Source organism: Seriola dumerili, unplaced genomic scaffold (assembly GCF_002260705.1).
Source record: "Seriola dumerili isolate Sdu_G_001 unplaced genomic scaffold, Sdu_1.0 BDQW01000686.1, whole genome shotgun sequence".
Classification (NCBI taxonomy): Eukaryota; Metazoa; Chordata; class Actinopteri; order Carangiformes; family Carangidae; genus Seriola; species Seriola dumerili.
The window spans coordinates 1054587-1081120 of NW_019174941.1; the positions used below are offsets into that span (position 1 = coordinate 1054587).

Here is a 26534-nt window from a genome sequence, read left to right on the forward strand (position 1 = left end):
CAATTATTCAACAATGGAGGAGAAAAAACTCGATGCAAGCTTCCAGTCGGATCTCACAGATCTCTTGATCTCTCAGATGTCTAATTTGATATCTTTGATAACCATTAAGGGACTTGATCCCTGAAATGGGTGAGTTGCTCAGATAGCACACAAAGACCATAAAAGTATCTTGGACCTTGTCGTCAGATTGATCTACTCAGGCAGGTTATTGCACAGCCCAGAGGCACTGAAGGAAAATAGTCATCACCTTATGTCTTCAACTTCAACACTGAACCGCCAGCAGCACTCTTCCTGACATCCTCGGTTTGCTTTGAGAACTGAATCTGACCAGTCTAGCATTATATCAGTAACCAATGAAGAGTAGCTCAGGTGGGAATAATGTGTCGCCTATAAGGAGCCCAGCGGCCTCATAATGCTGAACAAAATTAGTATATAGTGAATAACATCAATCAAAAAAATGAAGACATCAATAAGTTTTTAGAAGACAGAAAAGCTTTAGTCGTTGGAGGAAGCATGACTGATGCTTTTGTCACAACTAAACCTTTATATATAATAGATATGTATAAATATTATAATATTTTTAGACGTCACATTTTTAGAAAGGAAACCAAGCTGGTTAACAAATGGAGCACTGGCAGGGTGTTACTGATTTAATTTAATTTTGTTAGAACCAAGTGAAAGTGGTTTCCTTGAAGCCAGCAACACTTTAAAATATGGAGGGACGTTATGGATCTGTAAGAAACCTTTGTTAATGGATGTGTTAATAACTGAATCTTAGTTGAACATCTAATTAGCATTCCCGGTTGTGTTTCATATAACATGGTTGTTATGGCAGGACAAGCTCAAGTGCTTCATGTCTTGTAGGTGGAGCAGAAAATAGCAGCCCGTGTAGGCCGTCTTCAGGCAGAGCTGGAGAGGAAGAGCTCCGAGCTGGAGCGGGCCAAGCAAGAGAGCGAGCGGCTGAGCCAGGAGAAACAAGACCTGGAGGACAAGGCCTCCGAGCTCTCTCGGCAGGTGGACGTCTCTGTGGAGATGCTGGCTAACCTCAAACAGGATCTGGTGAACAAGGAGGCGGAGCTCAATCACAAACAGCAGTAAGTGAATTGCACTGGTTCTCGTGACTCAAACTGTGTCACAGTTACACACTGCATATTATATTTAAGCAGCTTTGATTTAGTATGTAGTATGAAACATGTCCACAGTGGACGAATGTCAAAAAAAACTCAAAAACATTTTTTTTGGAAGAACATTTTTCTTTTTGAAGTTTGTCCAAAGTTGCAGTTTGATTATTCATCAGCTCGGGTGAGGGTTAAGTACATTTATTTATTTGTATCCTAACTGCAAATATGGTATATCATAACATTTAGTATGGCATATATAGTGTATACAAATAGTGGCGTGGTGGGACCACAGCTCCGAACTGTGGTCCTTTTTAGAAAACACATTATCATGCATACAAACACTCGCACACACTCCCCTCCTCTCCTTCACCTCCACCTCTCTGTTGATAGCATAATTCTTATTCATGTCCACCCACCAGATGTGGTCTGCATCTGTCTCCCTCCAGGGCTGGTTAGTTGCCTCATGCTGAATAGAGGCTTGGACGGGAGCAGCTTGGTCAGCAACAGAGTCGTCTAGTTTCTCTCACGGCCCCGCTGCCCGACTCTCTCTCGGGCCAGTCCCTCCATAAAGCCGCCATGCTGCTTCAGGAAATAGTTAAGAGTACGGCCGCTGTTAATAGGAGTATTTGGATATAAATCACAGAGTGATGATGCACGTTACTGGTGGCTCTGAATCTGTTGAACATGGTTTGGATCTCTCCCACAGAATGGCACATAGAGTGAATAAGACGAGGCTTTACTTGACTGATTTTCAGAGCTTTTATTGAAATGAATCCCAGGATGATTAGTGTGCGTTCCAAACATTGAAGCTATTTTTGGTCTGAGATATATATTTTTTTACTGAAGATAAGTCTATATTAAAATGAAATATATTCAATTAAATCAGTGAATCCTCTACCATTATATTTTACAAAATGGTTTGTCCCTTTTCCAGCCTCTCTAATCATGGCATTGAATTTCCATAAAGTATTCTGCCAATGTCCAACAGTCATCCAGTTTTCTAATTCATTATTAATAAGTGTTTACAAAAGGGAATCACGAGGCACGGTAACTATCTGATGAGAAGAGAAGGTTATAGTAGGTTATATTATGTTTATTGTTAGAAACATAGTTGAAGCATCTGCTTTCATTTTCAGATATTTCAATAAAGGTGTCAGGTGAAGATTAGGTTTATAAAACATACAGTTTCTGTCAAACTGTATAGATGAAACTCTAGTACTTTCATGGCATCTTCAACCGCAACATAAGCTCCTTTCCTTGTGATACCTACTTCTTTTGTTAAAATGATCAGCGAATGTTGACAAGCGTCATTCGAGGCTCATATTAAAGTCATCTGGTATCTGTGCTGTGTGTTTATCTGTCAGGACAGCCGGCCTCGTCTTTTCTACCTTCCTCTTGTTTTTTATCACTTCTCCTCCGTCTCCTTATCGGGCCTGAATGTCAACAGTAGGTCAGAGACAGAAAGGCACTTTCCAAGGTCTCTAATCTCATCACAGACATACCACTGCACACATCCCTGCACTATGTGTGTGTGTGTGTGTGTGTGTGTGTGTGTGTGTGTGTGTCTGTGTGTGTGTGTGTGTGTGTGTGTGTGTGTGTGGCATCTGTGACAGCACACATGTAGTTTACATATCCTTTTAATGCTTATGTGTGCATTCATAGTGAGGAACTACCTTGTTGGTCATATAGGGCTGCAACTGATGTTAATTTTCATTTTTCAATTCATCTTTTGGCTGTTTTTAACAACAACTATAGGTTTGTAAAATGTCTGGTAACTGAAAAATTCCCATCGTAATGTCCCAGAGCTCAAAGTGACACCTTCAGATTCCTGGTTTGGTACAATGAATAGTCCCAAACCCAAACATATTCAACATTCAATGACAGAAAACAGAGAAAAGCAGCAAATCCTCACATTTGTGCAATTCTGCTTGATAAGTGGCTTAAATTATTAATTGATGATCAGAATTATTCTTGACTGAATAATTGTTTCAACACTTTTCATGCATTTCTTTTTATTTGATAGCATTAAATAAATCTGTATTTGTTTCCTATTCTATAGTCTTATGACAGAAATAGCGAAACTCGTAATACAAGTTGACGTGGCTGATCTCGTGAGAGGATAACACAAAACAGTGTTTCATGGGTTTGAATGAGCTGAAGACAAGTGCACTTTTCTTCCATTTAGTCCCTTCTTTTCTTGTAAAGGTTAGTAGCTGTGGTCATGCACCCACACCCTGGCAGCGTCAGGCCGGGAAGGTCATACACTTAAAATCCTTGCCTGGGCATGTGACTGCCCCTTAGCTATTGCCAGCAGCCCAGTCCCTCCTTCTCTCTCTCTCACACACACACATATACTTTTTCTGTCTCTGCTTGTCTGAGGAGAAGCTGGCAGTCCAACAGTAAGCTCATTCAGACTCTAAAGAACAGAGCCGTTCTGAGATGGAAAAAGGGCATCACAGTCAGTGAATGTTCAGCAGGGTTGATGACTAAGCAGTAGTTAACAGACACAGAGCAGCTTATTGGCTTAAACATGTCTGCCCAACAACCTTAAACACACTGATTTTTTTCTGTCTTTGATTTTCTCCAGTGGCTTTGGAGAGTCTGTGAATGTCTGTGCCCTTTCAAGGAAATATGCATCATGTTGTACATCAGTGGTGTCAAATGCTAAAAATGTGAGTCACCTGTGAGTTGCTATGCAACCAGAGGAAACTCCCACAAACTGGCTTCTGCTGCTAGCAGTGCCATGCATAAAATGATGACACTGAGCTGATAATTTATTCTGTGCTCACTGAAACACTGTAAATAATTATGAAAAGCCTACAATAAGTACAATTGTTCGATTCTGTCCAGTCTGCATTCTGATCACAGCTTGCTGTTCAGTTTAATGCACACAGAAACACACTACATACTGTAACAGTCACTGAGAATACATGATGATAAATATCGCACCACGCTGCAGCAGTGACAACTGAATGAATAACAGAGTCTCTGAAGCATGGCTGTTAAGTGCTTCAGTAGCAGCTTTAATAAATGACTGTAGTCAACAGAAACTGGAGTCTGAGGAGAAATGAAGGATGGTGGGATGGTTATCTTCATCATTTCATCATGTCACAGATTCACTGAAATTAGAAAACAGCCTCATTTTGTGTCTGTCTCTGTCTCACAGAAATATGTCATAATCTTTTCCAGCGATTAACGATTGCTTGATGACATACAGCAAGGTTTATTTGGTTCTAAAATTCCTACGATTGCTTATAGGCTAATTGCCTTATTATTGTTCCAGGGGATCATTTTGAGGAGCTATTTGCAATTAGCTTTGATCTTGTCCGTAGCATTTAATATGGCAGTTCAATTTGAGATCTGTTTCATTCATAGCCAAGGAAATGATGGCTATCCTCACTGAGTGCTCCTGAAGGAGGACATAATACTACCTGCTCCAGTCACAGCTAGATCATCAGCTGCTGTTCTTGTAATACTTAATTATTCCTCTTCTCTGGGGAAAGGTTTGTATGAGATGTACAGGGGGTCGCTACAGTATCATTTAGACCAGTGCAGTATTTGCAATCCAATATGCCAGCCCTGACACAGGAAACAAGTTAATTGTTTTGGACATTTTTCAAGCAAAAATGTCAAACGTTGCCCAGTCCCAGCTTCTCAGTTTTGAGGACCCCAAATATCTTCAGGGTCTGTCCACCCCACTGTGGAATTCGTTTGGGATCATCTTCATGTAAAGAGGCAGCCTGCCATCACTGAATGAATGTAACTGATAGTGGAAACAGTAAATCATGTAATAACTTGAGTGACTGTATTTAATGTGGATCGGTCATATCATGGCCTGTATGCAGTCCACTTAATAAGATCAGTATAAGTGCTTATATTGATCCTGCATTTCGGGTCAGTGCACCCCTAACTGTACACATCTCGTAGAGTATTGCAGTTTGTAGATCGTGCAGGTGTTCGTGATATTGTGTCCGCCCTCTGCATAGCAAAGGGAGATTTGTCAGATTTTCATATCATATTCACACACAGTGCTGCAGTAGGCCTGAACCCTGAGGCTTGATTTATTCCAACAACCAGCTATGATAAAGTAAGAGTGCCTTGTGCAGCATAAGAAAGCTGGAGGCTCTAAAGGCAGCACAGAACATGGAGGAGTCTTGCTATTTACTGTCACTGGTGCTCCTTCAAAAAAACAAGCTCGTTCTTCACTGAGCAGCAAGCTTGAATGCAAAGTGAACCTGTCAGGGAAGAGAGAGAGCTTGCCTCATTAACAGCAGTGTCTGAGAGAGAGGAGCATGCCGTGTTAGCAAGGCAAGACTTCTGAGGGCGTTCTGCTGAAAAGAAATCAGCTTAGGAACGTAATCTGCAGTGTATCTAAGAATGTGGAAGGTTTGGACCTGCAATTAAGATGGATGGATACAGTCAGGGGACTGTGTTTTTGTTGTAAATGCTCAAGTGTCCAGCATCATGTAAGCCAGTAAACAGTTTGTATGATGGTAAAATATTGCAGTGCTGATGCCAAACACGTTCACACTATGAAAAATTCATGCAAAGAATGGATTATGCCGACTTTTTTGTATTAGAAATATGTTTATTAACAAGTGTTTCATAGAATTCTGCACAATTATCAATTGACAGTGACTGTTACTCCTCACCAAGTTTATTTGTAAGGATTGGATGTCTGCAGTTAGATATATTAAGGCTATATGTACAATGAAGAGCTTTTATAAAGCCAGTTTACAGAGAATTATGCTCAAATTTACATGCATAGGCTCTGCATTCAGAGTTACACCAACAGTATATAGTGGCTTATAACAACAAAGGGTTCTGTGTGTCATTACATGACCCAGATTGTAGTGTATGGATGATCCAGTGGATGTAAAACCTCAGTCAGAGCAGGGTTCACGGGCGGGGGGCTGTTCATGACTATCATTAGATAGAAGAAACTGACATATGTGTCCTTGAGGTGGGATGCATCCAGAGGAAAAGGTAAACAGGACGGATGATGCAAGCGCTGTTTCACTAGACACGTCTCTCTTCTGTTTCATTATGTTAAGACTGATATGAGAGGTTAAAGTGTCCACTGCATGTTTCACTGTTAGCAGATGGACTGTAGTGACTGGGGTTCAGCATCAGTAGATGTGTGTTGCTGTTCTTCACATGAAACCTGATATTGAGACTACACTGTTGTGATTTTCTTGTCTTTTGTTTTGAGCTGTCAGGCTGTCATAGAGCTGAGCGAGTGCTGCTGGTGTCTACAAGTTGAAATGCATATATGTGTTAAAATAGTCTAAGCTATTGAAATGTTAAGCCAGAAAATTTATTTGCAACAATAATGAGCGTTGATTCAGCATTTGAGTAATTTTTAAAGCAAAAATGCCCAAAATGTCCAGGCTTCAGGCTCTTAAATGTGATATTATTTTCATATTTTTAAAAAGAAAATATCTCTGAGTTTTAGACTGTTGATCGGGGAAAAATGTGCAATTGGAAGGTGACACTGTGGGCTCTGGGAACTTATGATGCTCATTTTTCACGATTTTCTGATATCGATATTGAAAATAATCATCAGCTGCAGCCCTGCTCTAAACATTTCCAGTCCTACATTGCAAAACATTGCCGTCATCATCGTCATCATTGCAAACTAACATTTGAGGACACATTCATTCTCATTCATTCATTTCTCTTTTTTGAAATTCAGACAACTGAGTACAGGTGGCGTTTTTTTCGCATAATGAATCCATTTCCTTCTTTCATGCATGTTGCAGTGCTCTTCATCATCATCATCCTGTTGTATCACTGGTTGACTCAGCCATTTTGTTAAAATTTTGAGCGAAGTGGTCAAACCATAATGAAATATTTATTTTCCCCCTGATTGATCTGAGCCAAGAACCGGATTAGTGGGTTCTTGGGAAACCAGTCGTGCGTTTTTATTCCCGAGGGGCTTTGAAAACAGTACATTTCAACCTGCGTCTCTTTCATCATCTCTTTTCTCTCAGCCTTTCATCCTTGTCTGTCTCACATCTCCTCTCATGTCACCATACTCTCTAGACAGCTCCCCATGCTTCCTTTCTTTGTGTTGTGATGTGTTGTGTTATGTGTGTGTGTGTGTGTGTGTGTGTGTGTGTGTGTGTGTGTGATAATAATAAATATGTGACATTATGACATGATGGCACAATGAAGTGTACTGAATTTTTCTCACTAAAATAAAAAGCACTATTTGATCCAGGTGTCAAAACAGAGCGACACACAAGCAGCTGTCCTTTGTTAAACCGGAAAAACCTCCTATTCATACAACATCCTCGTCTTCCTCGTGCAGGCCTTTCAGTCAATCATTGCTGCTCTTAGATATTAATGAGGCATCATTTTGAATTAATGGCCAGGGATGATGACAACTGTGAAAGTAGGTTGACCAGTGATTGTGATTATCATTTAAACAGAATCTTTCAGAAGATCATGCCTTATTAATCATGTCTGTTATAACTGGATGTCTTTGCTATCCTTGACTATTTGTTATGGTTGTTAAGTGGAAGGGAAAAGAAACATGGCTGGCATAGCTATTCATTATTTTGATTACTTGAGCAGAATGAGACATTTATTGTTTTCATTCATTTAATGGAAAAAAAAAAAATAATAATACATTTTTATTTTTTTTTTATTTTTTATTTCCAAGTGCTTAAAGAGACAAGAAGGCATCAGATTTTAAATGCATATCAGGAAAATATAGCCCTTATTCCAGAAGGATCTACAGCCAGTGTTTGAGTTTGGCCACTGACATGCATTTAAACTAAAATGTGGCGCTGTGATCATCTGTTGATTATGAGTTGATTTAGCACAATGAAATTTAATTGTTCTCTTGACCATAATGCAGTGTGGTAACATGCAGTATATCATATCTTTTAATATAAACAGAATGTTTGATAATCTGCTAAACCCTGTGAATCAAAGAAAAGAAAGAGATACTATAGCTGAAGGTAAAGGTAAGCTTCAGACTTGAGTTATTATGATCTAAAATAAGCATTTCATATCTGCAAGGAATTAATGGCTAAACACTGTCCCTGCTGTGGTTTATTCTGCTCACGACATAACCCCACATTAAACGTTGAGTTGTCAATTTTACACCTGCGCTGCAGTACAGATTACAAAAGCGAGACACAACCTGTTAATTAGAAAGCTTTAGATGTGCTGGTAGGTGGATTTTGTTACATTTGAAAAGCGCTAAGCTAGCTGTTTCCACTATTTCTAATCTTTATGCTAAACTAAGCTAACCAGCTTCTCGCTCCAGCAGATAGGTGAGTGGTGTCAGTCTGCTCAGCCTCTCAGCAAGAAAGAAAAAAATAATTACATTTCCCCAAAATGTCAGACTGTTCGTTTAAGTTTTATGCTGTTACCAGATCTATGTCCTTATCTGAAGCTAAATATAATTGGTGTGCTGTTCAACAACATAACGGCAGATTGGATGTTCAGTGTGTTTGTGTGTGGGTGCGTGTGAGATGGAAACAAAGATAGAAAGGAGTCATGAACTCTGGGACACCTTCAGCAAACCATGAACACAAGGTTCACAAGTATGTGGTTCCCCACCACCCACGAACATGAATTGTTGCGATGAGGACGTGGCGTGGAACCTCCGCCGAGTCATTTTCTCTGAATCACGCCCCGGACTAACAACCTGCTTGCTCATCACCCAGAAAAGATGGCTGTTTGCCTTTCCAGCTCCCCCAGCATCCGGGTACACATGCTTGCATGTTTGTCACCTTGAGGCTTTATTTCTGAGGTGTTGGAGCAAGTCACGCTGCGAGAGCAAAGTGTGTGTGTGTGTGTGCGTGCTGGAATGTGTGTGTTGAAATTGGGATCGACAACAGGAAGCAGCCACATCCCATTTCTCTCCCCTCCGCTGTCAAACCTCCCTTGCTTTCTGCTTCCACATGACTGCAGATTTCTGTTTGCTGTCTGTTGCTTTAGCCTCTGCAGTGTGTTTTTCTCTCACAGTCTTTGTGCCCGCTCCCTCCTCCTCATGGGTTTGTATCAGCCTCAGTCCTCTGATTCTCCTCTGCTCTTTATTTCTGGTCTTACCCCTTACTCTTTGCACGTCTCTGGGGATCTGGTGAAGGTTTTTCTTCCCTTTCCTTCCCTGCTGCCCACCCTCCACCGTCTCCACCGATTCCCTGTCTTCTCCATTAGGATTTCCAGGCGGACTGAGGTTCCTTCAGTTGAGTGGTTAAATAGCCATTCGGTCTTCTTCCTTACACAGGGAAAGAGACAGAAAGGCTTTCCTGTGTTGCTTCCAACATGTTCCTCCCTTAAGAGCGTGTTGCCGTCTCCAGTAACAACAAAAACCTAATATACTTTAATAATTAATTGAGACAAATTACACACAACATTTTATAAACAATGAAACACAAAGTCTAGCTTAGATTACACACACAATTAGCTCAACCACTACTATTTCAAGAAGTCCTCAGAAAGCTATATGTTACTGTGCTTGAGGCTGAACTAAAACAATGCTCAGTCATGTTCTTCTCTGTTTATTAACTTGAACAATGAGAGACTAACTTTAGCCTCAGGCTGCTCAGTCATACATCACATTAGGTACAGCTCTAATTATTAAATCAAAATAAATGATACTTGGAGTCATTTGTTGTGGACCCTAATGAGATTCATTATTTACAGTAGGATGAATCAATGACATAATCTGTGGAGGGAGTTTACTAATTTATGCTATTTTGACATGAGTGCTCCCACATCCAGCATCTGTCTTCCTGCATATTGCTTATGTGTTTTTTGATGAGTGCAGTGATCTTACAGGCCTCATCACTGCAGCAATCCACCAAAAAATACCTAAAGAACTGTTGTGTGATTAGACTGAGGAGTCTTCATATTTTTAATGTATGCAATCCTGGGTTGGTTTTGATATCGACTCGTAAGTAAATAGAGATTCATAAGAAACTCTTGTGTGTATATTTAGGTGAGTCAAGTTTATTTGTACTGTGCATTTTATACACAGAGGCAAGTCAAAATGCTTTATATATTGCATTATAAAAACACTTTGAAACACAAATTGAGAGGACAACTACTAGACTAACTAACTACAGAGCAATTAAAAAGGTAAAATCAAAGAAATAAGTACTAGATAGTAAAAGATGCCAGCGCTCTATGGATTACAATGAATGCTTAAAGCTTCACTAATATATTTTTTTCATATAACAGCTACAGTGTGTAACTTTTATTTATTTATTTATTTACTTTTGAAATATGCTCCAAACATATCTTAATGTGGAGAGCTGCTGTCAAAGGCTTCTGTGACGCAGACTGATTGCTTCTAGCCAATCACAGAAGGCCAAGGTCAGGGTGAGTGAATGGGTGAATGTGGCAAGTACTGTAAAGTGCTTTGAGTGATCAGTACGACTAGAAAAGCGCTATATATAAGTGCAAGTCCAATTACCATATTTTAGTTTTCACAATTATTTAAACGATGTGTAATGTGAGAGGGGGCGCTCATAGTGATGAACCCACAAAGAAAAATCACTCGATTTTAGCATCTTTCAGCTCATTGTTTTGGTTTTACAGCCTGCAACTTTACTGTTTTGGTTCGTGCTCATTGCTCTCATTAGCGTAGTCTCAGCAGTAGCAGGCAGAGAAAAATCCCTGATGAACTGACTATATGCTAACAACAGACAGACAAGGTTACCAATTAGCTGATGAACACAGTGGAGCATTTAGCAGCTAAGGAGCCAGAGATTCCCCTCAGGTTTTGGTGGAGACCAAAAGTTCACCGGAACAACTTTATACTGTATTTTGTTTCAATGTTGTGTACACAGCTATTTTCATTGTCCCCAAGGGGCCAAAGAATCAGTTAACGCTGCTTTAAGGTTCAGTCAAAGACAGTGGAGAGCACAACATTTTTAGCCCAGATTTAATGAAAGTCAAACTTTCTGTAAAACTTCCAGATAAGCGAGCTCTAGTACCATTGATAATGACATTTTGTATCCTCGTGGGGCTGAAACCAGACCCTGCCTCCTCCTATTTCTGTCTTCAGTTCCTCTCTGAGAGATCCCTGTCGATGAAATCTTTCTGATGTGTCGGATGGATGTTGAAACTTCTTTTTCCTTTTCCAGTAGCAGAGAGCAGAGCTTACAGTTTGGTGAGGAAGAGATGGATAGAGGAGCTTCATATCTCAAACACAAACATCTTCATGTTTTCACTGTAAATTTCCACAGCGAGTCATCTCATAACAATAACAATGGAGACAGTATACAGTAATAGGCCTGTCTCAATCACTTTACATGCCATTTTATATGATTTAATGAGCCCAATGTAGATAAAAATCATGTTATACCACATTATGAACAGTTGCCAAGAGAGAAACTCTAACCGGGATTGATCACAGAAGGGAAGATGAGAAGTTATAGCCACTAAGTTATCATATTATTTACTGATTCACTGATTATTTACTCACAGATGTGATAGCACTTTCTCTTCCATTTCTCCCCTACAGTCAAACACCTAGAATAATTTCGGACTCATATTTTTGTAATCTGTGCCTAAAGATAAGGAAAGTTAACTGTGCCAGATGCCAAACTATTTTTACTCCAGAATGTCCCCATTTCAAGAACATTCGCTTTGAGTGTTGGTGCTGTTTTGACAACTCTGGATTGTATAACAGCTCTAAGTGGTGAATATTTTACAGTAGTTGTTGCATAAAAGCATCCTCCAATCAGCCTCCTTCATACAGTTTGTTAAAAACAAGTGCTTGTAAGAGAACACGAGCAGCTTGGTTTATTTCATGACTTGATGAGGATGTTTAAAGCGAGAAAAAAAAGAAACACAAACCAATTGAAACACAGATCTTATGTTCCCATTCCCCATCTGCAGTGATGGTCTGAACCCTTTAATGGTTCCTGTGTCTTTGTCAAGGTCAGCTGACTGAATCTCCTTGTTCAGCCCTCCTGACTGCATTGTTTAGACAGCAGAGGCACAGGCTGTTTATAAGGACACAAACAGAGATACATAAAGAAAAAAAATACAGACTTGAGGACGACTGCAGCTTCTGGGAATTGTAGAAGTCCCACATGGAGGCTGTTCCACATTAACAGGCGTGGAAAGCGAAGAGAAAGCTCTGTAGAAGACGGGATGTGAGATTTTGGGTGGGTGGTGGGAAGATATTTGGATATGAGAGGGTTTGTCTGGAAGAGAAAACTAACGCTGAAACGATTAGGCAGTTAGTTTAATAGCAGATATATACAGAAAAAAAGCAACAACAATTTGGATGTTTGATCAGTTGTTTGTATCAAGCAAAAAATGATCTGATTCCAGCTTCTTAAATATAAGGATTGGCTGATTTTCCCTGTTTTATACTATAATCAAAAATATATTGGATATCTTTGGATATAGAGCTGTTGAAGCAATTGAAGATGTCGCTTTGGACTCCAAGATAATGATGGACATTTTCTTGGCTAAATCATTAATGGATTAATGCATACAGACTTATGCATAATAAACATGTATTGTTAGTTGCAACACTTATGAAAAGCATACAATATTTTTATGATAGCCATGTCTAAATGGTAATGTGACAACAATGTGACATTATGAAAGGAGTCACTTGTAGTGATGAACAGAGAGAGATTTATCACTTGAATCTGCAGTTCCCCTCTGCTGAGCTTTTCATTGTTTAGCTGTCCGGCCGCAACTGTACTGTTTTGGTTCACTCTCACTGTTCTCTTTGTGCCACTTTCTGCTGCAGGAGGTAGCCGTTTACAGTGAAACAGCTCTAAAAAACCCACTGCACACCACCTGCTCAGCACCAAGAGGCAGACTGACACAGTTAGCGACTAGCTGGTGAACATAGTGGAACATTTAGCAGCTAAAGATCCAGATATTTTGGTTAAAGACCAAAAGCAGAGCTAAAACAGAGTGTATATTAGAGTTTCCCAGAAACGCTGTAAATTAATTACATTTAATTAATGTTGCATATGTAAATAAGTAAGTGTTAGCTAACGCTGCCATCAACTTAAAAGATAATATATCAGTGTTGCGTTTCACAGCTTGTTTCCACTGCCGCTAAGTGGCCAAAAAAAAAATCTGCCGTTGAAGCTTAAAGAGATGAACAGAACTGCATGTTTACAGAGATGATATTAGTCAGGTGTTTCAGGTTTGTCTGCATCTCTCTGCACATCTGTGCTTTTTCATTGTGGCAGCTGTCACTATGAAATAACATTTTCCATTTTCCATTATTTTTGGGGGTGCTTTAACTTGTGCCTTTTGGCTGATTTGAACTTGAACTTTGACACCAAGTCAAGGTCATCTTCCATCAATGCAGAGACGGCTCATCGGCACTGGACATTTGGGGCTGCTTATATAATTGATAATCCAAGCTTAAAGTTGTTAAGCTAATGTGATCTGACTGATAACGTGAACATTCAGGAATTTTTATCATCAGAGCATTTGCATGTACGATTATTCAGTCACACATTGTTTTTTCAGATGACATGAATAGAATCACTGCAGGGAAAGCTAGAAATATGTGGTGAGCAGGCTGCAGACAACTGCTAACTCTCTCTGAACAGAGCTGGTTTGTTTTGTTTGCCTCTGTATCTGGGTAACACACTGTCCCTTAAAATGATGAGAACTTGCCCCCCCCCCCGCCTGCGGTCTAAATATCCCGCTGCTCTCTCACCATCCATTTCTCTGCTCTCTCACTCGCTCTCTCTTTTTCCTCTCTCTCTCTCTCCCTTTGTGTTTGGATTGTGTATTTCTCTCTGCCACCAACCCTCGGTGTGTGTAAAGGGCAGGACAGCAGCTGGTGTGTATATAAGAGAGGTTTTGACAAAATGTGGAGGAGAGAGAGTGTCCTGCAGTCACATATGGACCATTTGCTCAATACAAATCTATCTGAGGTGAACATGTACATTTTTGCCACAAGTACAGTTTGCCCTTGATGGCACAGATTTACCAGTCAACTATAAGACAATATACCCTTGAACTTGGCAGTAATACTGCTCTTCCCTCCTGTGCCCGCAGGGAGGTCGCTCAGATCGACCAGTTCCTTCAGGAGACAGCGGCGCGGGAAGCCAATGCCAAGGTTCGTCTGCAGCAGTTCATAGAGGAGCTGCTGGACCGAGCCGACCGCGCAGAAAAACAGCTACAGATCATCAGCAGCTGCGGCACCACGCCAAACGGCAGCCTGGGGCGCTGCAGCCTCCAGGCCTCAAAGGGCAATGGACGCCAGGTGAGGATCTTTGAAGTTGTATATTTCATGTTCGGATCTGACTTGATTTTATTGATAATATTAAAAGATAGTTCCAAACAGGCAGGACAATAAAACGTTATGCAGGTTCTTGTCAGCCATACATAACGACGTCAGCTAACATGCATATATATTTTTAAAATGCTGAGCTGATCCTGATCACATTTAACTGCATGATAACACAGAAAAAGATATAAAAATGTTCTTTTTAAATCACAAGCTGTTTGACATTTAATTTTGTGACATTTTTTCAATTGTCATAATAAATCAGACGACTGAGAATAATTCAATTTTATTTCATAGCACTGTGATTCTTTTATAAATAGGTTTTTTTGTGTGTTTTTTACAACCCAAGACTCCACTTAACGATTCCACAGAGTGCTTCTTCCTGGTTTCTGACAGACACCGCTTTTACTTGACAGAGCAGCTTTTTGCTTTTGAATAGTGTATAAGCATTGATTATAGAGAGTAACGTCCCTGTAATGCACCACAGGTCAGCCCCATAATGGGCTTTATGATGCCTGAGACAACAAGTCTACTCTTCTTTAAAAAGCTAAAGAGCAGTAACCACCCATTTCTTCAAACATCAGCAGGTGAAGTTCAATAAACTGGTGGAAGATCAAAACCTCACCACAAGCACAAGACTAGAATTCGTGGGTGAGCAGAGACAGAAAATGGAATAGGACTCACTCACAATGAAGTGTGTGTTTCATTTCACCTACAAGCTGAAGATTTGTTGGTAGAGAAGAAGATGATGAGTATGTGTGTGTGCGTGTATTAAATGTGTTGTGAATGTGCGTGTCTTTTAAGTCATTTAGCTCATTTGTTGAACAGTAATCAGCCAGTAATTACCTGTATTAGCATGGCTTTAATTAAACTGTGCAAAGTTGTTTTTTTATGACCTTTAATGCAACAGTGACTGGAAATGTAATATGATATATATAAAGAACTGTATGTATTGTATTGTACAGTAACGAAAGGGAGGATTTAGTACCACAATGGCAAATGCAGATAATGAAGATCCATTTAAAGAGATTGCAAACAAAAGTAATGTCAGCTTTATACTTTTTATTTGCCAAATGACATAAAAGGAAATATTGTGTCACATCCTATCAAATGTCCAAACCCATTCCTGACTATGAAAGTAGGAGTGAATGTGAGGGGTTTTTTACTTGAATCTTTCCCTTAAGTCCACAATTTGACTTTTGGCTGTTTGATAAATACATATCCAGTTCTGACCATGAAGTGTATATCTACAGCGTTTGGTTCTGTAAGCTTTGCTCACCCACCATAGGAGTATAAGATTGGGACTTATGTCTGCAAGGTGACCAGGAGACTTGAGTCCTGTCTGTTTAGCCTTCAGCATCAAAACAGTGGAAATAGCTAGGCTCTGTAGCAGACGACATCCTGACCAGAGAGTGTACTCACATAAAAAGCTGCCTCTTGCTCCGGAAACCGGAGATCAGCTCTTTGCCTCCAGGCACAGCACAGCTTCCACTGTGGTACTTTTCTCCTCTGCTTTGCCTTATTACACGATGATTACCAAAAAAAAAAAAAAAAAAAAAAAAGAAAAAAAAAAAAAAAAAGGAAAGTAAAAGCAGACATTTTCTGTACTTAAAAAATGTCACTTAATCAAGTTATTATCCAACACCTCTTGAAAAAAAGAAGTGACCTGTTTCACATTGCACAAATGTGTGTGCTGCCATGGAAACCAGCTCTTGCTCTTGCTGAAGGTTTCAACATGATTTTGAATCAGAAGTAATGTGGTACAGATTTGCTGTTTCATTTTCGCTTATTATTTGAGCGATCCATGGTACAAAATATTCTCCTCAGATCACTATCACTGAGTGCAAAGATATTCTTCATACAGTTACACAGTGCAGTGAGTAATGCTGTAAAGTAAAGTGATGCCTCTTTTGTAATGCTGATAGTAGCCTGTTGCAAAGATGCCTGATACTGTTTAATGCCATCTTACAAGTAAACAAGAATTGGACCCCAGAATACGTCTTAAAATAATAAAGAAATGTACTTTTTCCCCTTTGAGCTATGTTAGAATGTCATGTGACCTGTGACTGACCTGAAATGCTGCCTAAATTTAGACCTGATCTCTTTGGATTTAAACGTCAGTCAGTTTCACGTCTCTGTGCTTGTGCACCGTCGTAGGACTGTGAATAATCAACATGACAAGTACAAGTGTGGAGTCACACACTGGTTGGCACTCCGTTACACGGTCACGGGAAGCCCAGAGATGTCGCCCACACACCTTCACAACCCGACTCTCCATCTCTCTGTCACGGCATCAGCAAGGTCGCCCGCACCTCCTGAGGGACGGGTTTTAGAGCCGCAGTGGTGTTTTAAGACTGACAGTGAGAGAGGGGATGGATGACTTGTTTCCTGCTCGCTCTCTAGTTCAATCCAAGATGAATCTAGTGCATTTCTTGAAAGAAAGCAATGCACTGTAGTGTTTGATGAACCTTTGGTTCTGTAACGAGGAGAGAACAAGAAGCAGAAATAACAAAGAATAAGACCTTAAACTTAATTCACAAGACTGGAGCTTGTTTTACTCCATCTATTTCTGGGAGATTTGTCCCTGCTCTGCCTTCACTGCAGACTGGCCAGGAATGAGAGCCATGGATGGTGTGTTTGCCTGTTTCCTCCATGATCCATTTCCACTGGCCCTGAGCCAGAAACAAGCTGCGTGAGTAAAGCAGAGAAAAGGAGAGGGAGAGAGAGGGAGTGACAGTGCCTGTGTTTGTGCACATTTTCCCTCTGTGGCACGTTGCCAGTCTGGTACACAGAGTTCCACCTGGCACTGCTTCACACACACACACACACACACACACACACACACACACACACACACACACACACACACACACACACACAAAACACACACACACACACACACACACACACACACACACACACACACACACACACGTACAAACACTATACACACAGCATACTTCAATGCACAGGCGGCTTTGAGTGGTGTGTGAAAGAGTGACTGGGAGGATTTTGCTCTCAGGCTAACAGAATGAGTGAGAGTCAGATTGCACACCCACTACCAGATACACTTAAAAATTTACACCTGCTTTCAGAGCTACAGCCACATTTTGTTTGGTAGTAGGAAAGATGCTGAGAGTCTTTGTGTTGCTAGAGTTAGGGTTTAAGGATGTTAAGATGTCGGTCAGCCAGTGTGTGTCAAGAATGAGATATCCTGACTATTACAGGCCAGACTGCCGTGATGTTTTTTCATTGATATTCATGATCCATCATGAACCAGTCATCTTCAACTTGACACATGATATTGACGTGTACAGTAATGACAGCATTTGCATCAGATTTGTTCATGGTTATTCATGGTGATTTGAAATGATATTCGTCCAGCACCAGGTCAAAATATCACTGTTGAACAATACTAAAGCTCATGATAAGGTAACTTTGTGGTGACTGCCCTTAGTTTACCTCCAGTGTCAACATAGGGCCAAAATTCCCATTTCCATTTTGAACATTTCTATTTCATGATTTTTATGTCAAATACCAAAAAGATCCTAATAGCCTTAACAAGCTCCCGCAGTGTCACCTCACTGTTGTCTATGACGGATCATCATTTACTCAGATGTCTTAACCGTACAGCCGTACTGTTTATGCTCAAACCTGTAAGATGAAGGTAGATGAAACCACACCACCAAACCATATAGAAATGTCTTTAATTACAAGACGATTTCAATCCTATCTTTATATTGTCACGGCCTGTTTACAACTGTTTATGCCTGTAAAATAAGCTACTATTTGATTTTATTCCTTTTCCAGTGGGGATTTATCATCAGTCATCATTTTTATAGCAGTTTTAACTTAGTGTGACAACTGTTTGATAATGACATGAACAGTATTGTGTGCATACGTTAGAGTTTGTTGTCGTTATTGTATTTTTGAGTATTTTAAACCACAAATGTTCACATTTTTCTCAAACTCCCACACGCTGTAGATTACAATTAGTAAACAAAATCAATGGCACAGGCAGAGCATCAAGGTCGTCACCCATTCATTTTGAATGGGTTTTAAATAGGTTTAGCAAGGAATACTGTAATCTCACACAACAGCCATATCTCTATGTAAATGATGTTAGAGCCAGGGGCACGTCTAAGGAAGCTTGAAGCGCTGAATCATTTTAATAACACTTTCCTTTCTTAGCCTCCAATCTGCATCTTTGTGTCTCTCTCCAGAGAAACTCCAGCCTCTCTGGGAGCACAAGAGGCATGTACCAGGTGTCAGACCGACGCTCCTCCCCCAGCACAGGGTAAGTCAGCGCCTTGCTCCTGTTCCACATTTACAGACGATTTCACGCCTTCTCAGACATTGAATACCTTGAGTCTAAAATCCAAATCCAAAATACCACTGTGCCGTAAGGAGCTTTATGATACACTAACTGGTACTCTTAACCATCAGGAAGTAAAGAGAGGATTTTCAAAGATCTTATTTGCTGTATTTACATGTGGTATAATGAGGAATTGTCCTTCTTATATACTGTCTACAGTGTTCTTTAGAGAGTGGTAGCAATAGTTGAAGGTCAGCTGTTGAGGGAGCTGTGAAATGTCTGTCCGTCTGTTTATTTGAAAAGAAAGCAGGTTTTCTGGTCCAGCTGGAGACTTTGTGACTCTCCTTGGCTGTCAAATGAAGATGGTGCACCTCATCTTTCTTACCTAGTGAGAGCTGTTGTAGTAAAACACAATCTGTCAGTTATGTGAAAATATAACAGAACCCCTGGAGCCCCAAAGCTTTTAACTACCATCTGCTGTGCTGGCTGCCCCTGGCCTTTGGGGGTACAAGTTCTCAGTCCCCTGTATAAATGTTTGTCAGCGCGGCACTTGCAGTTACAGTACCTCAGAAAAACAATGAAAACAGTGGAAGCACCATGGTTACAGCCTGTGGCACTATATCATTTTTGCCTTTCCCTCAGTGGTTGAAATTCAAAGTCAGGACATTATACTGTAGTTATCTCAATATACTGTCGTGTACTGTACTATAGTTATTGCAGTACATTAGGTTTACTAAAAGATCAGCTTAGATTTATACAACAATGCTAAAGTGCTAAAACAATTATCAGCGTAGTATGACTGGATTAGTTGATCAACAGTAAAGTAGGCAACTTTGTGAATCGTTTACGTCGTTTATGAATTGCTGAACATTCGCCGGTTCCATCTTCTCACAGGTGAGGGTTTGCTGCCTTTCCCTGTTTGAAATCACTATCAATCGATTAATTGATAAAGAAAATGTTAGTTGCGGCCCTACCGTCGTCACACAGTAACAGAGCGACTTCATGTAGTTTGCTTCATATTGAGAATAGTGCGACTCCTCATCCTACATGCTTTTTCACACACTGACATCCACATTAAGATATTCATATGTCCTATAGTGTTGGACACTGTGATAGTGTGACAGAGTAGATCGGCTCTCATCGGCGCTGAGATGCAGGTAGGACGTTTCTCTGCATGAGGTGTGACTCTGCTGGAGATTTCAGACGTATGACCGTGCCATGATACTCACTGACTAACACAGCTGTCGTCCCCAGTTGGTATGTGAACGTCTTTCCTAACGTGATGTAACACACAACCCGTCAGGCCTTCTCTGTTGCGTTGAATCATTGATGGCACGACACACTCACACACACACACACACACACACACACACACAGTGGCCCAACAGCCTTCTGCTGTCTCGAGTTATGAATAGCTATTCATCAAATATTAAGATATTTTTGCCACTAGTTGTAGTAAAGGTCATAATCGCAAGTGTGCAACAGTTTAGTAATTTATTGATATTGACCTCACCAGATATTTATACAACAATCATTAGTCTACATACGTCACTTTTGCACCAAAATACCTCAGTAACAGTTTGCTTTTTTTTAATCATCATTAATTTTATGTTTTCTATTCATAACAGTAATAAATAAAATGTAATAAAATGATCCTCTTTAAATCACTTTTGTTTTTGTTCTCATTCTTTTCCAAACAACATAGAAAACCAGTGTAAGAGCTTCGAATGTAAATGTAAACCACAGCTGAATGAGAACAGTACAATCAGGACATGAAACGTTACACTCTGAGAGACATGATAAGTCTGTTCATACTTCATACTTTGCACTTTAGGAAACACCAGGAGTAGAGCGATAAGAATTGGTTTGTTTCTTCCTCTGATTATCGAGTTGAGTTTTATATTTACTCTCTGATGCTACTTTGCATTCTGGATGCACACGCAGAAATCATTAATTAGCAGTTGCTACAGTAATTGTGAGTTTCTCGTGATTGGTATCGAGTCATATCCCTTGTCATGCTATTGATTTAATGCTGACAAAACATTATTATCAGGTTACTGCTTTAAACTGGCTCATTAGCAGCCTGTAACGTATGCCAGTTGTGTCTCTGTCCCATTTTAGACTGCAAAACAGAATCACACTGTTTTCATCTTATGTAATCTGAATGCAAATTTGTGGCTTCACATGTGTTTCATCCTCTGTGCGGCCTTTTCACTTACAAGCACTGATAAGAGCTACCTGCAGGATCACCTGTGATTCACTTTCACCTTTCTTGCTTAAATGATTCATGCAGATGCTTTGACTCTTCTCAGTATGCTGAGAGAAAGAGGGGGGAGTACTGAGAAGGAAGGAAGAGAAGAAGACAGAAAGAAAAATGCCCTACTTTTTGAGAGGCTGATATTTGTAACTGCTCATTACTTGTGTTGGCTAGGAGGTTATTTTAAGTACTGTCACAGTACGTATGTACAAAAGCTGCCCTCATTCTACAATAAATCCTCTGAAATGCAGCTGTTCATTATCAGCCGTACAGTAATGTACCTATTTGTGGTTCATTTTGGTTTTAGACGTGGTTCACTGCATCCACTTTTGCTAAACTAAATGCCAACACAGCTGTTTTCCTCAGTGGAGAGGATGTTACACCGTTTAGAAACGACTGAAGTCTTTACTGACTGAAGAATCAAAGGAACCGGTCACCTAAGGATTCAGAGCAAGTGTAACAGAGCTACATTTTCATGCATCAAGTGTTAAGGAGAAGCACCTCTGCATATCTCTGCCTAATTATAAAGTATTCTGAAGTCTGAAAACAAGATCATTAAAAATCAGAATGAGATAAAATACAAATATCTGGTTGTCAGTACAGTGTTGATTGTTCTGTCTTTGTATTAGATTATATTAGCACTAAAAAGGTAAGAATGGTTGCAACAGTGATTGAGATCCAAAATATAGATTATTGATGGTACAGGATGATCTTCAAGAGGTTGTGCATTAATACTTATATACTTATATACTTATACTTTTCTATATTAAAAGTTGCACCAATAGACCACAACTGCTGGATTGTGATTTTGTGAAAGCAAACTCCATGAAAGTGCATCATGAACAGATTTAAGGAATAGTTCTGTATTTTGGGAAATACATACAAACACATATTTTGAAGAGAGTGACATGAGAAGATCTGTACCGTTCTGTAGGAAGCTACAGCCAACAGCCTGTTAGCTTAGCTTAGCATAAAGACCAAAAACAGAAGGAAGTAGTTAGCCTAGCTTTTTTTTATATCTTGTCTTAATGCCTTTTATGCCTTATGTAAAGCACTTTGAATTGTCTTGTTGTTGACTGCTGTATAAATAAACCTGCTCGCCTTGTTTCTAAAGCTCAGTAATTAACATGCTATACCTTGTGAGTTTAAACTGTGAAAAAGAAAGAAGAGAAGAAAAAAGAGTATAAAATAACTGGCTTCTGTCTGTAACTTCATATTTAATGTAAAGACATAAGAATAGTATTGATCTCCTCATGTAACTCTCTGCAAGAGAAGTGAATAAGCTTTTCCCAAAATGTGAAACTATTGATGATCATCTTCCTTCTTGATGTGGAATGGACCATCCATTTATAAGATGTGTTATCCTGTCAAAAAAAAAAATAATTCAATCATCGTTTATACTGCACTTCCCTCTCTTCTGCTGCAGAGCATCAGGGCGGATCAAGTCCGTCTCACAGGGATCTGGAGGTTATGACAGTGACAGCGTCGAGATGCATCCCATGGAGGACTGTCCCGAGGCTCAGTACTATCACATGCAGTGCCGGCTGGGTGAGGGGGGTTACGAGCGCTCTCCTGGATGTGGCGGCGGTGGCTCGAGAAACTGGGGTCTCCGTAAACAGGCTATCCAAAACTGGCAGCGACGACCTTACAGGAACAGCACTGAGGGCGAGGAGGGAGACGTGTCGGACGTGGGCTCCCGGACCACCGAGTCTGAAGTGGAGATGTGGGAACAAGAGAGGAGAGCTGTGGCTGAAGTCCAGCAGTCTGCTGCGCCCTATCCTCACCACGGCAGGGCAGGTTACCGCCCTAACACAGGTAAGAGCTCTCTGTAAAAGTGATTCAGAGCAGTAGAGCTGGTTATTCTTAGAAATCCAGGTATTGCACCTCTGCACCAGTCTCACATTCAGGCAGTAGCTCAGACACAGGGGAGCCAGGATTCACTGAATAAAGGCCTTAAAATGACTCCCATAAGAGCAGGGACTGATGTGGATCTAGGTCAGGTTGAATTTGAAGCGCTGTTATGTTACAGGAGCTGTGTCACTGATCAAAGATCATTCTACAAACAGTGTGGACCAGACATGAGCATATATGGTAAACTTGGAGGGAAGAGGTCCAGGAACTGCAGCTGTGTGTAGAAACAACAATATAAACACTTCTATAAATGTTGATAATCTATTATTTTTCTGAGGAATTTTTCCTTCACCAAAAAATGAGTCACAGGATCGAAGGTGTTGTAAAGTGTTTGGCTGTGTACAGTAAATCACAGACTTATAGGCTTTAGAAGAGACATTTCAGTAACCAGTCAACATTTTTAAAGCATCAGTATAAACCTTGCATTTATTTATTCATTCAGTTTGGCATTAAAATGTCAACACAAAATACCAATCACTTGGATCTTGGCCTTCCTTGTTTCTTCCCAGTTACTCAATTTGATGGTGTAGTTATTATTTATTATCATGTGAAGGCCACAAAATGTGGCTAAAAGCCCGGGAAACACCAGATACGTAATGTTGGATCTTGAGATGATAATTACTTCAAATTGCTTTTTCCATGGCCGAGAATGAATCTTCAAACTCAGTTTGTTTTTGGGATTGTGTGACAAATGATAATGTTAATGAGATTTATTCAAAGTGCAAAAGCAGATGTCTAAATATAGTTTGAATTTAGTATTTTTGAGACTGAAAATAAACTGTTGTTTCTCTATTCTTAACCATAGCTTGATGTTTGTTTTATAGAGGAGCGACTTTATGTGTTTGTGCTGTGTTATTGATTTTGTAAACACAGTTTAGGGCCTTAGCGATTACAGTTGTGATATAACCAGCTAAAGTCCTTTTTTTCATGAGGTGTTTTGTTTTGTTTACCACCAGTATGTTATGTCAGTTATAGTTAGTGTGTAAACCCAGTCATACATTGCAATGAGTCCTATACGCTCTCTGTTCTGCGTGTCTGTCTTTGGTAGACATTGAACATATTTGTATTTGGGAGAACACTATTTGTCTGTTGTACGGTCTCAGTTTCTCCTCTCATACTAAGCTGTGCAATCTACAAACTGAGCCAAGTCAGACAGCCACTCTGCCCGCACATTTCTTCAGATCCACCACAGATTGTACATCTCTCTGTTAACTTCATGCCCCTGCCAAGATCCTTAAACTCACTGCTGCTGCACTCCATTTTTCTCCACCTGCTGTTCTTCTAAATACCAGGAGGACCAAGGCATTCTGGGAGGGTGCAAAACTGGGCCAGAGCCCTATGACAAATTCGTATGAACTGCTATTACTGCCCCATTAGCTCAAAGATTTTTCTCACGTAACACTCAACATGTTACTGGCATTCCTTGGCTCTGACGTAGTTGTCCTTATTGGGAGAGTCTCTGCCAGGTTTTATCAGATGGTATGTATCTACAAGCACACAGTTTTCTCTCTGCATGTAACACACTGCTTGGCTTTTTTAGTTCATTTTCCAGTCTTGAGCGTAGGTGGTGTGTGTGAGAGAGAAAAAGGAAGAGTGAGAGTGTAAGCATTGGTTCATAGCCCTGATGGTTTCGAGCAGACGCCTTCCAAGGCCAAAGATGAAATGAGTCATCTAGGAGCAATCTTGCTGGGAGGAATAATTCAGGCTTGGACTGGACACATGGCATCAGCCAGTAGATAGCAACAGACAGAATGAAAAGATGAAAAGAGGAGAAAAAAAATTATGTAATCTCATCTAGTGTCTTGTTGAAGGTTGGCGCCACCATGTGACTGAACATCTTTCAACATTGTTTAAGTGGCATTTACCTCTCTTTGCTTTTGAAAATGGGCTTGACTGCAGTAACAGAAGTAAAATAAATGTGTCCAGGCATGAAGTTACTGAGTTAAATCCACCTGGCCTTTTTTAGAATGTACATTTACAACTTAAATGATCATGATCATAATAAAAACATGATTTATTAAATACTTTACAATAAACAAACAGTGAGAACAATTAAGCCAACAGTAAAACATTTCAAATATAAATAGCAAGAAAGAAATTGAGAAGAAAAAGTACTGGTCAATACCAAATCAATATGTGTATAATGTGTGCATCTGTGTGTTTACACTGTATATGTATGTGTATATGTATACACTGATTTATTAGGTACACCAGCTAAAACAAATGCAGTCTAATACAACAGTCCTGCAATAAATCCTACGTTCATGAAGGTTATTATGTTCAGTTTTGCTGAAACTGTTTTAGAGAGGTGTCGGTTCATCTTAAAGATCGTTTTGCTTTGAGTTATACTGACAGATGTTTCTACTATTTTGGCCAGCTCGTTTATATCAATGAGGGTAGGATACGTAATGGAAACACCTCCCTGTATGATGCAACACAGTTTAACAGCACCACAAACTACATCTTCCCAAATGATCATAAAGTTGAATCTACGAGGTATAATCGTGAGGCCAGGACATGAAAAGCCTTAAAAGTAATGAGCAGAATCTTGAAATCAAATTCACCAGCAGCGAGGGTTAGGATATTAAAAGCCGAGTAAAATCTTCACGACCAATAATAAGGATTTCAGCTTAATACTGTAACACTCACAGGCTTCAGCCTTTTTCAATTGTGCTTCATTTTAACCTTTTACCAGCCACTGTTCCACCTGCAGGACACAAGCATGATGCTGAACTTATAGCAATAAAAGTTACATTAAGGTATATTATATATTATTATGTTAACAATTATGTTATATGATTATGAACCTTTAATATATCTGTTGTGTGTAACTGTGGTCATTATTAAGAAGAAACATGCTGTTGTAAAAATAACTAACAACTAAAACTCTCCCTACCTTTAAAGTAGTCTAGTCATCCAACAGTGTAATCAATACTTAATGTCCAGATTCACTCCAACAATCAAAAACATTTTTCTTTTCATTTTAAGAATTCCACGTCCAAACAGTGTTTAAAGGATTGTGACTTTTCTTCCCACAGGGCGGTCGGAAGGGGTCTACAGCAAACCATGCCGTCATGAAAAGAGCCCGTCCAAATCCAATGAGGTGATCAGTCCAGAGATCCTGAAGATGCGTGCGGCTCTCTTCTGTATCTTCACCTACCTGGACACTAAAACCCTGCTGCGAGCCGCTGAGGTGTGCCGGGACTGGAAGTTTGTGGCTCGTCACCCAGCTGTGTGGACCAGAGTGCTCCTGGAGAACGCTCGCATCTCTTCCAAGGTGCACAGCGAACATTTAGATACTGTCGGAGGCATTATCAAACCACGTGGCGCATTTAACTGTATCGTCTTTGCCGTGTGTTATGAAGGCTTTCACTCATCACCATGTTTTTCTCTCAGTTCCTGAGCACGTTGTCTCAGTGGTGCACTCAGACGCACTCCCTCATCCTGCAAAACCTCAAACCCCGACAGCGAGGCAAGAAGGAAACCAAGGAGGACTACCTTAAAAGCACACGGTGAGACACACATGCAGTACAAAGAGACGCAGATACATTACCCGGTCATTTGAGGGCTACTTAATGCATTGTGCATTATTTTGGCTTGAGAGGAAGCCAGGAGGAGGAACATAAGCGATTGCATACTGACATTTCCTGTGCTGTTTGATTATGATGAGTGTGTGAAATATCA

The 26534-nt window shown here is 40.1% G+C and overlaps 1 protein-coding gene across 1 annotated transcript in view; it reads left to right on the top strand.

The window, feature by feature from the left end:
* The window catches only part of fbxo41 (F-box protein 41), a 48153-nt gene that overhangs the window by 14336 nt on the left and 7283 nt on the right, over positions 1-26534 (top strand). The window contains exons 3-8 of the mRNA XM_022765443.1: positions 865-1094; positions 14136-14343; positions 18591-18664; positions 22366-22754; positions 25889-26127; positions 26247-26362. Of these exons, the coding sequence (XP_022621164.1) occupies positions 865-1094; positions 14136-14343; positions 18591-18664; positions 22366-22754; positions 25889-26127; positions 26247-26362 (1256 nt within the window). The remainder of the gene's footprint in view (positions 1-864; positions 1095-14135; positions 14344-18590; positions 18665-22365; positions 22755-25888; positions 26128-26246; positions 26363-26534) is intronic.